Here is a 15113-nt window from a genome sequence, read left to right as displayed (position 1 = left end):
GGAAGTAGTGGTTTCTATTTCTATGATATTAGGCAAATTACTAAACAATTTGGCAGAATTCCCAAGCCACTCAAGACCAAGGATTGGCCATTAAGATGTAATAACATTTCCTCCACTGGAAGGAAGGAAGGGAGGAAAGGAACAATAAGAGAACAGTGTAGATGCAGACAAATAGGTTTTTAGGGCTCGTATCAGGATCTTGAGTAGTGTTGAAGATCTGGGCTGAGGTCTTCTCATTACTCAGTGAATAATAGGCAGGGTCATCCACTGAGGAACAGTTAGTTACCTCTTAGGAATTTGGGTTAAATGGGAAAGGTTTGAAATGGTTGTTTCATGGACTGGAAGAATACACCGACTAGAGAAGTATCAAATATTTATAGTCGTACAGTCTGTCAGGTTGTGTGACTTTCTTACACTGTGGTAAGATTTCTGGTGCAGGCAGGACTGAAGTTTTACCAAGTGCAGAAAACAGAAGGAGTTTAAGTATTAAAGAGTAACAAATGATGGATCACAAACTCTAGGACTAAGAAAATGAATTGAAGACAACTGCTGTTGATATGTGAGGAGAAAGGGGAGAGTGGACTTGTAGTGGACTTAATAATCTTTATAGTGGGTGTAAATGGACAACGCAGGTTACCAAGATCAGAACTGTCGGTTGAGAATAAGATGTTTGAATAAGGTCTGTAAACCAGGTACAGTATCTTCAGCTGATAGTGAGAAATGTCCAGGAGCTTGATAAAGACAACTACTTAAATGGGGGAATGATTGGGATTGGTTAGACATTTTCAAAAAAGCATGGATTTATGTTTGTTTTGTTTTACCAGAAAGTGAAGGAGGAGGATGGTTTGAAAGTAACACTGGAGAACAAAGACAATGCCAATCAAATCTTTAAAATGTTGAGGAGGGCGCCTGGGTGCTCAGTCGGTTCAGTGGCCGACTTCAGCTCAGGTCACGATCTCACAGTTCGTGGGTTCGAGCCTGCATCAGGCTCTTGCTGACCATTTGCTCGGAGCCTGGAGCCTGCTTCTGATTCTGTGTCTCCCTCTCTCTCTAACTGTCCCCTGCTTACGCTCTGTGTCTCTTTCTCTCTTTCAAAAATAAATAAAGGTTAAGAAAAAAAGTTTTTAAATAAATAAACAGACAAATAAATAAAATGTTGAGGAAAAGTATCTAAACTATAGCTTTATTTATTTAGGCTCAAGTGCCTCTTGCCTTTCAAGAGAAATATTCATTGGAAGGTGGTGAGCAGTGGCTTTTATTAAGGTCTACAGCAGATGCTAACTGCAAAGACTGTAGCATTGGCTCTAGCAGGTGGTCTCTGCCTCAGTGTCTTCTTCATAAGAGAGTTGAGGTGGTTACGGACTCAGCATCCAAGATATAATGAAGTGAAAAAGCAGATTATAGTAATGGGGTACATGGTACATAAAATTTTATATAGCTAATCCCAAATTCTTTCCTAATAGTAATTCAGGAGATGTTAATTTTGGTTTCAAAATATTAATGATGTGTGGTTGAAGAAGCTCACAAAAGGCTCAAAGTAAATTTCCTTCTAAGACTATTTAAGAAATTCATAGTATTTATAGTAGTCGAAAAGTGTGAAAGAAATGCCAGAGTTAAACAAATATATACATAGTTCTTACAACCCTGCTTATATTTATGTATTGGTAAAATATTCTTCAGAATGACAAACATTTTTATCAGCATACTTCTAAATATCCCACATTAGTTTCTTGCCATAAGAGAAGGAAGGGCTGGTACAGAGACATGTCAGAGAGGATGTTCATCATGCTGTTAACAGTGTTCACTTCTGGGTAATGGATTTTGATATCTTTCCTATTCTTTGTTTTATGTCTTTTAATTTTTAGGATGAACAAACATCATTTTTATAATGGGGAGGTATTTCGTATAAGTGGAGAAAGCCTAATCACTTAGCAATAATATAGTGAAATCCTTTTTTCATATTTCATATCAAATTATATTTCCAAAGAATTAAATATTTAAATATAATAAATGAAATTATAGAAGTATGGGAAGAAAATAGAACGCCTTAAACTCTTGGAGAGGGAAAATAGCAAAAAAATATATCTAGTGATCAGATCTAAATACTATCCTCCATATCAAGGAGCCAAGACTGTTTGGAGAAATGTTTGATGCAAAGGAATGCAAAGAGGGGTGCCTCAGGCAGTAGAACATCTGACTCTTGATATCATGGTCATGAGCTCAAGCCCCACATTGGGTGGAGAGCCTACTTGACAAAAGAAAAAAAAATTCAGTTCAAAGGAAAGACAAGGAGACACCTATAATGTCTTTTTATGTTTAAAAGTGTTTAAAGAATGATGAGGGCAGTGCATGTCAAAAGGATACAGAAGCCAGCTCAATGGAGCTCCCACTGGACGAATAGGTGAAATTTTGAGAATCAGAATAAATAACAATAGTAAATGGCTTATAACCCATTTAATAAAACAGGACGCCATGAGTACATATTGATATAAATAATAGAATGAAAAAAATACGTTATTGAGGGAAAAGACATTTACATAACCACAGAATTTTTATTGACTATATAGGGTAAAGAATAATTTTATGGCACAAAAGCCTGGCAGACATAACTTTAATCAAGTGTTAATGTGAGGAGTTATGGGGCAAATTGAAATCATGTATCATCTGATAATATGCAATGTGAATATAGGAATGCTCCTGTTGTATTTCTACCAAATATACATAATTTAAATATAACCATAAGTAAGTACCAGATGAACCCAAATTGGGAACATTCTACCAAATACCTGGACTGTAATCCTCAAAAGTTTTAAGACCATAAAAGTCAAGAAAGTCTAAAGATCTTACAGCTTGAAGACTGAAAAGAGACATGACAAGTGAATGCAGCATGTGATTTTCAACTGAGTCCTTTGCTATAAAGGATGATATTGGGGCAAATGGCAAAATTTGAATGAGATCTGAGGATCAGATGGTAGTATCAATTTGCAAATTATATCAATATCTTAAGTCAGGTGATTATATTATTGTTATGTAGAAGAATGTTTGTAGGAATCAACCTAAATTTTTAGGAAGTGATGGGTCATCAGTGTTAGCAACCTATCCTCTAGAGGAATAGGAAAAAATGTTTTTCCATATTTGCAATTTTTATATAAATTTCAGATTGTTTCAAGATTTTAAAAACAAACACATATATGTGTATATATATGTTAATTATTTTTGTAAATTGAGAGGATTTTTAAACTGGTAACAAGTTGAATATCCTAATACAAAATGGGGAAAAGGTAACAATGGGATGTTCTTGAAAGAATAAACAAAAATAGTTAATAAGCCTTCCTGGTGATCAAAGAAATGTAAGCAAAAACCATATTTCAGCTATCAGATACTTAAAAATGATAATAACCTGTGTTAAAAATGGTGGTTGTCACTCATGTTAATTGTAGAAGTGTACATTGTTAAAACAATCCTAGGAAAGGGTATCAAAAGTTGGAATGTACATTATCATTGTTGCCATGGCCTCATTTCTAGGAATTTATCATAAAGAAATAATGATACAAGTTAACAAAAATGTGTGTGCCAGAATGATTATCATAATCTGTGTGTAATACTGAAAATCTGAAGATAACCTAAGAATTGTTGGTATAGATGAGTTGAATAAACTATGTTACATACACATAATGAAGTACCTTGGATGCAAAGCGAGAAGATAAAAACAATATAATATATGTAAATATATGATGTATATATGTAGAAAGTTGTCTGCAAAGATATGCATCAACAGCCTAACAGTCATGATCTCTGGGTGTTTGAATTGTGGGTGATTTTGCCTTTTTTTTTTTCTTTTTATAAACCTGCTTGTGAGACAACATAGTTTAGATAGGAGCCCTTTGGTTAGACAATCTGGACTTGAATCCTGAGTCATCCACTTAGTAGCTGTATGACATTGTACAAGTTACTTTCCTTCTCTGGGCTCACGTTTCTTAAGCTTCAATAGGAGTAATAATAATAGAAACTACTTCTTAGGATTATTAAATGAAGTAATAAAAATTTACCACTTAGCAAACACTGGCGAGTATAGTGAGGACTTTATGAATTTTGGCTTCCATCATTGTTATTATTTCTGCTTATTTGTTTGAAATTTATTCTAATAAATATTTTTATTAATAGGCCAACAATAAAGCTATTTCTCCTTTGGGAATGTAACTACTTAAGCAAATATTTTAATCTGGACAGTCAGCTTTCTTTCCCCTATCATATTCTTTCTTCTGAGAAAAACACATTTGAACATCAGTTCCTCCTTAGATAGAAGTCTGTGAATGAACAGTAGCCACATTTTCTGTGCCTCCTACACTACTTAGCTCCCTCCTAAAAGCTTATTAAAAGACTTGATAACAGAATACTTCTTGTTACTCACTTGGCAGTTGTAGGTGGTACCGCTGTGGTAGACCCATTCCTTCTTACCTCCTTAAGTGCATACCTTGTTCCATCTCGTCATCCCACCTGACTGTCATGCATCCTGCAACTGGAGCATTACTATGTTATACTGACAACATGGAGATTGATAATATCTAACAGTTACTGAGAACTGATTTTCTCTAAGCTATTAACATGTTATTTTTGTTATTTAATCCTTACAAAATATCATGAAGTTGATACTATCACCATTTTGAACATGAGGAAATAGACACATCAGACTTAATTAGTTTATTTAAAGTCATGCATGTGGGCACCTGGGTGGCTCAGTTGGTTAAGCATCCGACTTCGGCTCAGGTCATGATCTCAAGGTTCGTGGGTTTGAGCCCTGCATTGGGCTCTGTGCTGACAGCTAGCTCAGAGCCTGGAGACTACTTCCAATTCTGTGTCTCCTCTCTCTGGCCCTCCCCTGCTCGCACTGTTTCTCTCTGTCTCTCAAAAATAAATAAAAAACATAGAAAAAATAAATAAATAAAAATAAAGTCATACAGGGACTCAGTGTCAAGGGACTCCAAATAACCAAAACAATCTTGCAAAAGAACAAAAGACCTGTTGGAGGTCTTACACTTCCAGATTTCAAAATGTTTTATAAAGTTACAGTAATCAAAGCAATGTGGTTTGGTACTGGCATAAAGGCAGATATTTAGACCAATAGAATATAATAAAGGACCCAAAAATAAGTGCTGGCATATATGGTCAAACAATCATCAACAAGTGTGCTAAGACCATTTAAGGGGAAAGAGCAGTCTTCAATAAATGGTATTGGGAAAATGGGATATTCACATGCAAAAGAATGAACATGGACCCTTATCTTATACCGTATATAAAAATTAACTCACAATGGATTAAAAACCTAACCATAAGACCCCAAACTATAGAAGTTTTAAAGGAAAATGAAGGGGGAAGTCTTCATGATGTTGGATTTGACAGTTATTTCTTGGATATCACCAAAAGCAGAGGAAAAATAGACAAATGGGACTACTTCCAACTTAACACTTCAATGCATCAAAGACATAATCAGCTGAGCCAAAGGGCAGCCTAAGTAATGGGAGAAAATCTTTTATCTGAAAAGGAATTAATATGCAGGATATATAAAAAACTACAACTCAACAACAACAAATAGCCTGATTAGAATCCAGGCAAAGGACTTGAATAGACATTTCTCCAAAGATAAATACAAATGGCTAACACAGTCTCAGCCTCCTCAGTGACTTTTTTATACTTTCTTTTTTTTATACAAACCTCCAATATACTTACCAATATACCTACCAGTCTTTATTCTTAGCTTATGACCTCTCACTGAGAAAACAGAAGCAACCAGCCGAGACATCTGTCACTACATTTACCACCCATCAGCATCTGTACCAACATAATACTCTCTTTCCCCCATGTTACCATAGGCAAACTACTCATTAAGCTTTTTTTTAAGTAAGCTCTATGCCCAATATGGAGCTTGAACTCACGACCCTGAGGTTAAGAGATGCACTACCAACTGAGCCAGACAGGCACCCCAAAAGGTGAACTATTTAAAATCCATACTGGGGCATGTGCATGGCTCAGTCAGTTAAGCATCTGGCTTCCGCTCAGGTCATGATCTCACAGTTCATGGGTTCGAGCCCTGCATTGGGCTGTGTGCTGATAGCTCGGAGCCTGGAGTCTGCTTTGGATTCTGTGTCTCCCTCTCTCTCTGACCCTCCCCTGCTCACACTATCTCTCTCCATCTCTCAAAAATAAATAAAAAACATTAAAACTTTTAAAAAATAAATAAAAAATAAACACCTATACTAAAGGTCTATTGAAGTTTGAGGTCATGAATTTACAGTGAGACTAGTCCACTTAGATGTGGCCATTTCTCCCACCACTTTTAGCTGTAATGAGGCAAATGTAGAATGGGCAGAGAGTTGAATTTCCCCTAATAGTTTTGCTGAGCAAGTGACACAAAGGAATAAAAGAGCAAGGAAGTAGGGACAAGGATTGACCATGGATCAGGATGGTTAAGTAGTTGAAAGAGTATATGAAGGGGAGTGAGTGAAGAGGTGGTAGGCAATGGTATGGAGGTTTCAACGTGGCCAAATGATTGCATATGGACTCTGGGTAGAAAGATAAGCGGTGATGGTTGTGGGGAGGAGAGAGCATGAACTGAGATTAAATAGGTTTAGTGTTATTGATAATGGCAAGGTCTTAGGTATGATCATAAGAGTGAGCATCATAGGGTTGCCTGTGTTTGAGTTTCTGACTCTTGATCTAAGTTCAAGTCTTGATGATATCAGGGTCATGAGTTCAAACAGAACCCCTGCTTGCTCACAGAGCTCATCCCACAGGATATCACTCTAGCAATTCTTCTATCTCCTGTATCATTAACTTTCCCTTTCTACTGGATGCATTCTACAATATGTAAACATACTCATCTCTTCCTTTTAAGAAAAAAAAAACGTCTCCTATGCCAGCTCTATTCTATTTTTCTGCACCAGAACTCCTTGAGTTTTGTAATATTTGCTGTCTCCCATTCCTTCTTTTACATTTTCAATTAAAAACTATTCCAACTAGGTTTACATCAACATCATTCCAGTAAAGCTGTTATAACAGTTCAAGGCCCATGTTGGACACTGCTCTGGGCATGAGGCCTACTTAAAAAAATAAAAATAAAAAAGGAGTGAGCACCATAGGCAGGATGGAGACAAGATCATTGGGAGAGACCTGGTCGAGAAACTGAAAGGCCAGAAGTTTGAAAGATAATTAATGACCCAGAGTTGGACAGATGACAGCAATAATGATAGGTAGTAGGAGACATAATCTAATGATTTATTTACATTAGTAAGCAAAGGAAATCAGAGTAATGTTGAACTGATTTATTTTTCATGAAACACCACAACCTCTCAACAGTATCTCTATCAAACAGTGGATTATTTGGCCTCTGCATGCCATTCTTGCGTCCTCATGTGCTTAGTATTTTCCCGACTGTGACTCAGAAGTCTGTGCTGGTCATTCTCTCCTTGCATTTCTAGCCTCTATATGTTCTACTCTTAGTTGAGTATTCATGATGAAGAGAATCAAACTCTGTTGTTAGGTTGGAAAGCATCAGAAAAGAAAAATCAATGACAGTCTTCAGGGTAATAGTAATGGAATTTTTAACTTGAAAATTACTTGTGAATAGACTTCACAGTCTCAATAGTCAGATGCAAATTATATGCTAATATAACTTTAGCTCAGCAAACCATTTTACACAATTAGTTGAGACATATGATATTGTGCCTACTGCCCTATATCTCACTATTTGTCATAAAAGAATATTTGAAATATATGTGTAAATAGAATTTTGGTAATACAAGTCATATTTTCCCAGTGATTTGCATAACAATATCAAAAATGCTTCATCTTCACTTCAAATTAATCCTAATTGGGAGTGATAACAGTTTTCCTTCCTAAATGTTTCTTTTAAGTAGTTAAGTCAATATTTAAATGCACCAGAAGTTTTTATTTTTTAAATCCAGTTATTAAGCATTTTAATGAGAAAAATCAGTCTTAAAAAAAGAAAAATCATTCTTGAGCCATTAATTTTAAACCAGGAAGGACAAGAAAGATTACGTAGTGCAAATCTTTCACGTGAGAAAATTTCGACGCCCAGAACAGAAAAATTAAATACTTTCCCTGATTATCACACATTTAACAGTAATTGCTGATATAGACCTAGAACCCAGATCTTGATAGTTATTCCATATATATAATTTTATTTTTATAATTTATCTTTTCACAAATAAAATCTTGCCTTTTGTTATCCACACTTTTTTGATGTTGTTATATTTATTCCTTGATCACACTGAGACTTTTGTTAAGTATTCCTTTGTTTATTATTTGAGAAACTATAAGGTACTTAACTGCTATTTATTATCTGCTTGGTTTCTTTATGCCACATCAATACATTCACCTAAATATACTACAGCAGATTGCTTTTATCTTTCTTAATGAGACTGACAAAATTACTTTTCATGGAGAAACCATTGCCATTTGTTAATAGAAATAAAAGTTCTCTGATACAAATGTCTATCAGACCTCTTGCTGAAAATTGGGTAGGGGAGAGAAGTGATAGGTACAAAAGTCTCATTTTTTTTACAAATTTAAAAAAGATGTTGAACTTGGTCATCAGAATTTAGATAATACATTTTGTGTCATTGGACCCCTTTTATACATGTTTAATATTAATATGAAGAAATAAACTACTATAAAAACCATGATAATAAAAGCAGACATAGGGAACAATTTTAATTTTTTAACAAAAAAAATTTTTAATTTTTTTAAACATTTATTTATTATTGAGAAACAGAGAGAGACAGAGCATGAGCATGGGAGGGGCAGAGTGGGGGAAGACACAGAATCCAAAGCAGCCAGCTCAGAGCCGGATATGGAGCTTGAACCCCTGAGCAGTGAGATCATGACCTGAGCTGAAGTTGGACACTCAACTGACTGAGCCACAAAGGTGCCCCAACAAAAAAATTTTAAATGCTTGGTATTTTAAAGATAAAAATTAAAGTTCTAATACAGTTACAGTTTTAAAGAGAAATTGTGGTATCTCAAGTTAGATCATTTTACCATAGAAGTTGTTGAACATTAAGAAAATTGGATAAAATAGTATACATGATTTGAAATGTCCTCTCTTTGGGACATGTTTTAAATACTTTGATTACCTAACCTTTGTTAAGTGCTTGGAAACATTAACAAGGAGGACAGGGACATATTTGTAACTAGATTTCCTTCTGCCAACTCCTGGATACTATACTGCTGAATAGCAACAAAAAAAAAGACAACAGCCTCAAAATTAAAGGGGTTTAACTTAAAAAAATTTTTAAATGACAATAGAAGATATTTTTACTAGTAAAAAAGATTATAAGTATTTCTGACAAGGAAATGTATCTCATGGAGATTAACAATATATGGTAGTATTTTAATATCAATACCATATAAACCAGTTCCATTTTAAATGCTATAATACCATGCATCATAAATGAATATTATCAATTTATATACCTAAATATATTGTTTTTTCCCCATTTAATTTTGTTATCAGAGTGTTTATTCTAGAAATCTAATTAATTTGGGGAAATTTATTGCTTGTAAAGTTCTGAGCATTGTTGGTGATTGGATTGTTTTATATTTGTGATAAATAAGAAAAGAGATTAAGATGTATTGGCTGTATGTCTTTGGTTGTTTTTTTTTTTTTTTTTCTGATATCAAACCTCCCCACCACGTTTGAAGAGAATCTTACCTCTACTATGGTTACTTTAACAGACTGGGAGAATACAAAATAAATAACTGATTGTATTGGTTAAATAGTGACAACAAAAGACTAAAAACTAATTTATGTATGTGGTGTTAATGTACCTCAGTTAATAAACTTATTACCAAGCACGTAAGGCAGATTTTACTACTGAACAATTTGAGGCAGAAGGAAAAATGTTTAAGAAACTTTTTGTAATATATGAAATAATAATGGTCTTGAGTGAATTCATTATTGGTGGATTCGAATGAACTGGATGTATTCTTGACCCACCCTCCTTTAACCCATATTGACATTCATCAAATGGTTGGCTGAAATTCATTTTATAATCTGGGACCTTGGAGCAGAGTTTACCCCTTGTGCAAATCTAATTGACCGAGATAGGAATTGAATATGCTGCATTCAAACATTAGCCCTGTATTCTGAAAGTTGAGCTAGCCAGGACAAGTATGTTACTTATTTATTCATATATATTTATGTATTTATATATATTTAAATATCCATATGCTTATGAAATAGATCACTGTCTTTACAGGATATCATTTTGATAGATAAATTTCTTCACTCATGAAACTGGAAAAAATGTGACCATATGGTTCAATATATCTTCATTGAAAATGGATATATGAGAAATAACCATACTGCCAGTGCCTTCAACTGGAACCATATTTGTTTTGCATATAACAGCATTCTTTTTTTAATAATCTTTTTTAATGTTTATTTATATTTGAGAGAGGAAAACAGAGTGTGAATGGGGGAAGGACAGAGAAAGAGAGGGAGACAGAATCTGAAGCAGGCTCCAGGCTCTGAGCCAGCAGTGCAGAGGCCCATGCGGCGGGAGCCCACAAATAGTGAGATCGCGAACTGAGCCAAAGTGGGACTAAACCAACTGAGCCACCCCGGTGCCCCACATATAATAGCATTCTTTTCTCTTGGTTTTCTTTCTTTTTATTTTATTTTTGTTAATTGCTTTGGGGACAGCTGTTGCTGTTCAATAAAATATTTGCAGAGATGTGCATATATTTTTATTGAACAACCTACCATTGACCTTGCACATAAGTAGGCTGCTACTCTTCCTAACTTCTTATGTTCTTTAATGTTGCATGTATGCTTCAAATTATATTTCATTTTTTTCTTTAGGTTGTTTATTCTGCATATGTGATTGCTTTACTTGGGATCACAGTAGAGCAAACACTCTTGTATTTTTAAGGTTACCCACAGCTTTTATAGCATTAGTTACTAAAATGTCTGTGAAATAGCTATCTATGTTCCAGATCCTCATTATCATGATGTTTAATGTTTAGCCATAACACACATCCGTTCTCAAGAATACTAAATTCAGACAGTGTTAAACCAGATTTTCCTTATTGTAACTATATTTTCTTTGAGGTGTTTTATAACACTTGTAAAAAAAAATTTGTTAAGTAAGCTCTATGCCTCACGTGAGGTTTGAACTAACAACCCCAAGATCATGAGTCTTATGCTGTACCAAGTAAATCTGCCAGGCTCTTCATTTTTCTAAATTATTTTATAACAGCAACATTTATACTAATATTCATGTGAGAGATAATATCTTCTTAAATTCATACATTTATTTTATTGTTTTTATTTTATAAAATAGAAATTATACTCCTCTTCATATGTCTTAAAAGATCAAATGTTTTAATCACTATTATTTTAGCAGTCTGTACTAAGAAAATTAAAACTTTTCTGGAAGATGAGCTCAGGTGATCGGGACATTGATTCAGGTGTACTTGGCAAAGCAGTTCATTTAACTATGTGTTAATTATCCGTGATTACTCCTGAAAAGCTATAGTGGCTTGATCTTTTAGGTTGCTTCATTAAATCATTAATTTTCTTGGAGGTAACTAAGCTTGACATAATTAAGACATCTCAGTCTCCACAGATTTTTTTTTTTATCTTCCCATGATGTCAAGAATACTGAGCTAGTTAATATAAGGCATTGTAACATATTCCCTGGATGTACTGACTTTATATTTTTAAAATATTTGTACTATTTCGATTAATTTTATATTATGTTAGTAATCTCATAAATTGTAATTACGTCGTAGCTTAGATTTTGAGTTGCCTGTCTAATGTGCCCATTTCTGTATTTGAACCACTTCTTACCAACAGTTCTTTGACCCATGGCTACATAAAGCTGCTTCAGTTTATCCAGAATATCATATATGAGGAAGGATTTGATGGATCCAATCCCCAGGTATGGAATACCTTCAAAGGTTTTATAATCATGTATGTAACGTTGTTTAAACTGTCTAGGGGTAAACCTAGAAGGTTTTGGAATAGTTAACAGTGAACAAGTTGTGGTTTCCAAGCACAGAAGATGTAAATAAGCAGGGCACAGGCAGCCTTCATTTGATTTTTAATGTGCAGAGTTTTAGCTAAGTTCTGAATGGATGCACAAAAGATATACACATACATTGTCAACATGAATTCTTTTTAAATATGTATTTGCGGCACCTGTAATAACAAAATCACCACATTTTGAAATTTACTCCTAAATCTGCAAGACTTGTATTTTCACATCTAAATTTTTTTAAGTTTATTTATTTAGTTTGAGAGAAAGAGGAGGGTGAGCACGGGAAGGCAGAGAAGAGGGAGAGAGAGAGAATCCCAATGAGGTTCTTTGCTATCAGTACAGAACCCAACACAGGGCTCAGTCCCGTGCGCCATGAGATCATGACCTGAGGCAAAACCAAGAGTCAGAATCTTAACCGAGTCACGCAGATGCCCCTCTTATCCAAATTTTTTATATTTCTGTCCTTCAGTCCTTAGCTGAATTACCTTATAAAAATTAATTATTTTAAGATTTTGTTTCTTATTACATCATGCTTTGTGTCACTGAATAAAAACTGCATTTTATTTGCTATATTAAAATATTTTATAACAGTTCTTTCTCTGTAGCTCTGTTTTTAAAAATGCAAGTTTTTAAATTCCCACTATTAAAGATTCCAAATTCCCACTATTAAAGATGTTCTGGTTAGTTTAACTTAAACAAAATGAGGGAAATTTTATTTCCAGTTATCATGCCGTTTAGAAATATTTCTTGGTGATTTTAATTGCTAAAGCTGCTAAAGATTTTCAGTCCATTTATATTATTTTAACAGAATTATTTCCAGAGCACCATTATTTTTATTGAAGAAAGCAAAGAATCTAAAAATCTTATTTTTGCTTTTAATTTGCTCTTAATCCATAAATTTTTAAGTATTCTTATAAACTTTGCTGCTGTATTTAATGTTTTTTCCATAGCAAGGTAAATAATTTTTAAATGTGTTTTGATCATCAATTTAATACAAAGTTGAAAATACTTATATGTGTGGTGAAGCATATATATTTATTTATAAATATTTTCACATCTGTTAAGTTTTTGTGATAGTCCTTGGTTTTTAATAGAATTTTATCTTGTTTATTGTGCTCCATTTTGGGTCCTAGCTAAGAATTATGGGCACTATGTCCTCCCTTTGGTGGCATTGCCCGTCTGGAGAGGTAAATTGGTCCCTGACAGACACCTCTCCCCATGCGCTGTGGTTACTATGGAAACAGGCATGTCATAACAGTTCCTATGATACAGTGTGCAGAGCTCCTGTTCTTGCAGGATGATGACATATCTCCTAAGAGCAAGAAATTTTGTAACATACAAACAAATCAAAGGCAATAGCAAAGAAATACACACAGACATGCATGTGTATCTATCCAAAGGACTCTTGATAAATAAGCTATTATTGGAATGGAATGGAATGTTTATTTTCTTGGTGGTTAATTTGAGTATTAAAAACACCACCCTATTTAATAAATAGCATTTTATTTCATGAAAGTTGGTAAACTGAACAGGTTTGTCTCTGAACCAGGTTGTACAACGATTGACTTTATAAAGATTAAAAGGGTTGAGGTAAGCATTTATATGGTGAATACCAAGAATGCTGAAAAAATTTACCACAAACCACTAAGTTAGGTTTTAATACCTAGATTTGGGGGGAAGGTTTCTCTCTCCCTTTTTCTAGATTGCTCTTTCTGTTGCGGATCTAATTTAAGCTACAGTTCATGAGAAAACAAGTTTAGGAATGACAAAATGAAACTTAATCTTGCCACTTTACCTAAATTCTGAGTTTCTAAGTAATACAGTGAAAGAGATAACCTATCATTTCACAGATATCTTACACAAATTCATCAAAAATATATTTAAACTTCTAACAGAAACATGCCCTGGTACATATTATTACTTCATTACATTCAAGTAATCAAGAAATAAAAAAAGAAAACAATTTTTATGGACTGCCAATAATCATAATATATCTTAACGGTTGCCTATCATAACCTTAATACAACCAGAAAAGAAAACTGGACCAGCTGCTTTGATAGTATCATCAGGTTTCAGGTCCTTGGAGTCAGGAAGGTTTTTTCAAATGCGTTTAAACTAAATTCCTTTTTCTATAATCTCATTTTAATGGCTTTAGCCAGGCCATTGTGTCCCTTTATATATTTTGAAGGATTGCATGGTCTCATAGAACAATGTCCTATTCTGTCTTTTTTATTGTAGAGAGGAGTGAACTAATGCCTAAGTAGTGTTGTGTCTTGCCCAGAATCACACCTTCTTAGTTGCACAGTCCAGACTGTGAATCTTTCTTACCCATCTTATTAATTACTGTCCCCTTCTGATTATTCCTCTTGTAACTTTTCAGTGTTTTATTCATTTCCCTACTTTCTTTTGTTAATAAATTCTCAAAAATACACACTCAACTTTCATCTGTACTATAAGAGAGGTAGTAGTTGAATAATAAATTTTATTAGTTACATAAATTTTGTTTTACCCATAACAAGTAGTATATTGTAGACTTCATCAGAAATCACACTCAGAAATGACGCATGTTCCAAATTTTTGGTTTAAGGGAGAAAACATTTTCCCCATTAGAATTGTAATAATAAGTTTCCAATTATTTCCATTCATCAGGTTTTGCTAATATCTCATTCTTTTGCCCAGAAATTTTACCAGATTGAGAAAGAAAGCATTATTTGGGGTGCCTGGGTCACTCTCAGTTGGTTGAGCTTCTGACTTGGGCTCAGGTCATGATCTCAAAGCTTAGCTTATGAATTCTGAGCCCCTGTTGGGCTCTGTGCTGAGAGCTCAGAGCCTGGAGCTTGCTTCGGATTCTGTGTCAGCCTCGCTCTCTGCCCCTCCCCCATTCATGAACTGTCTTTCAAAAAATAAATAAAAATTTAAAAAAATAAAAAAATTTTTAAAAACAAAAAGTAAAGAAAGCATTTATAAAACATTTGTTCAGTTAGAATAACCCAAACGGTAGAATTTGTTATAAATACATCTCTGGCAAATGTTTGTTGATAATCATTGTAG

The 15113-nt window shown here is 34.1% G+C and overlaps 1 protein-coding gene across 2 annotated transcripts in view; it reads left to right on the top strand.

Moving 5' to 3' along the window:
• ELP4 (elongator acetyltransferase complex subunit 4) overlaps positions 1-15113 on the top strand; it is a 238494-nt gene that overhangs the window by 74999 nt on the left and 148382 nt on the right. For both annotated transcript variants that reach the window (XM_029914792.1, XM_029914791.1), the window contains exon 6: positions 11879-11963. In XM_029914792.1, the coding sequence (XP_029770652.1) occupies positions 11879-11963 (85 nt within the window). The remainder of the gene's footprint in view (positions 1-11878; positions 11964-15113) is intronic.

This window comes from Suricata suricatta, chromosome 11 (assembly GCF_006229205.1).
Source record: "Suricata suricatta isolate VVHF042 chromosome 11, meerkat_22Aug2017_6uvM2_HiC, whole genome shotgun sequence".
NCBI classification, from domain to species: Eukaryota; Metazoa; Chordata; class Mammalia; order Carnivora; family Herpestidae; genus Suricata; species Suricata suricatta.
The sequence above is the reverse complement of the archived record's forward strand: the minus strand, read 5'-3'. Positions and strand labels throughout refer to the sequence as shown.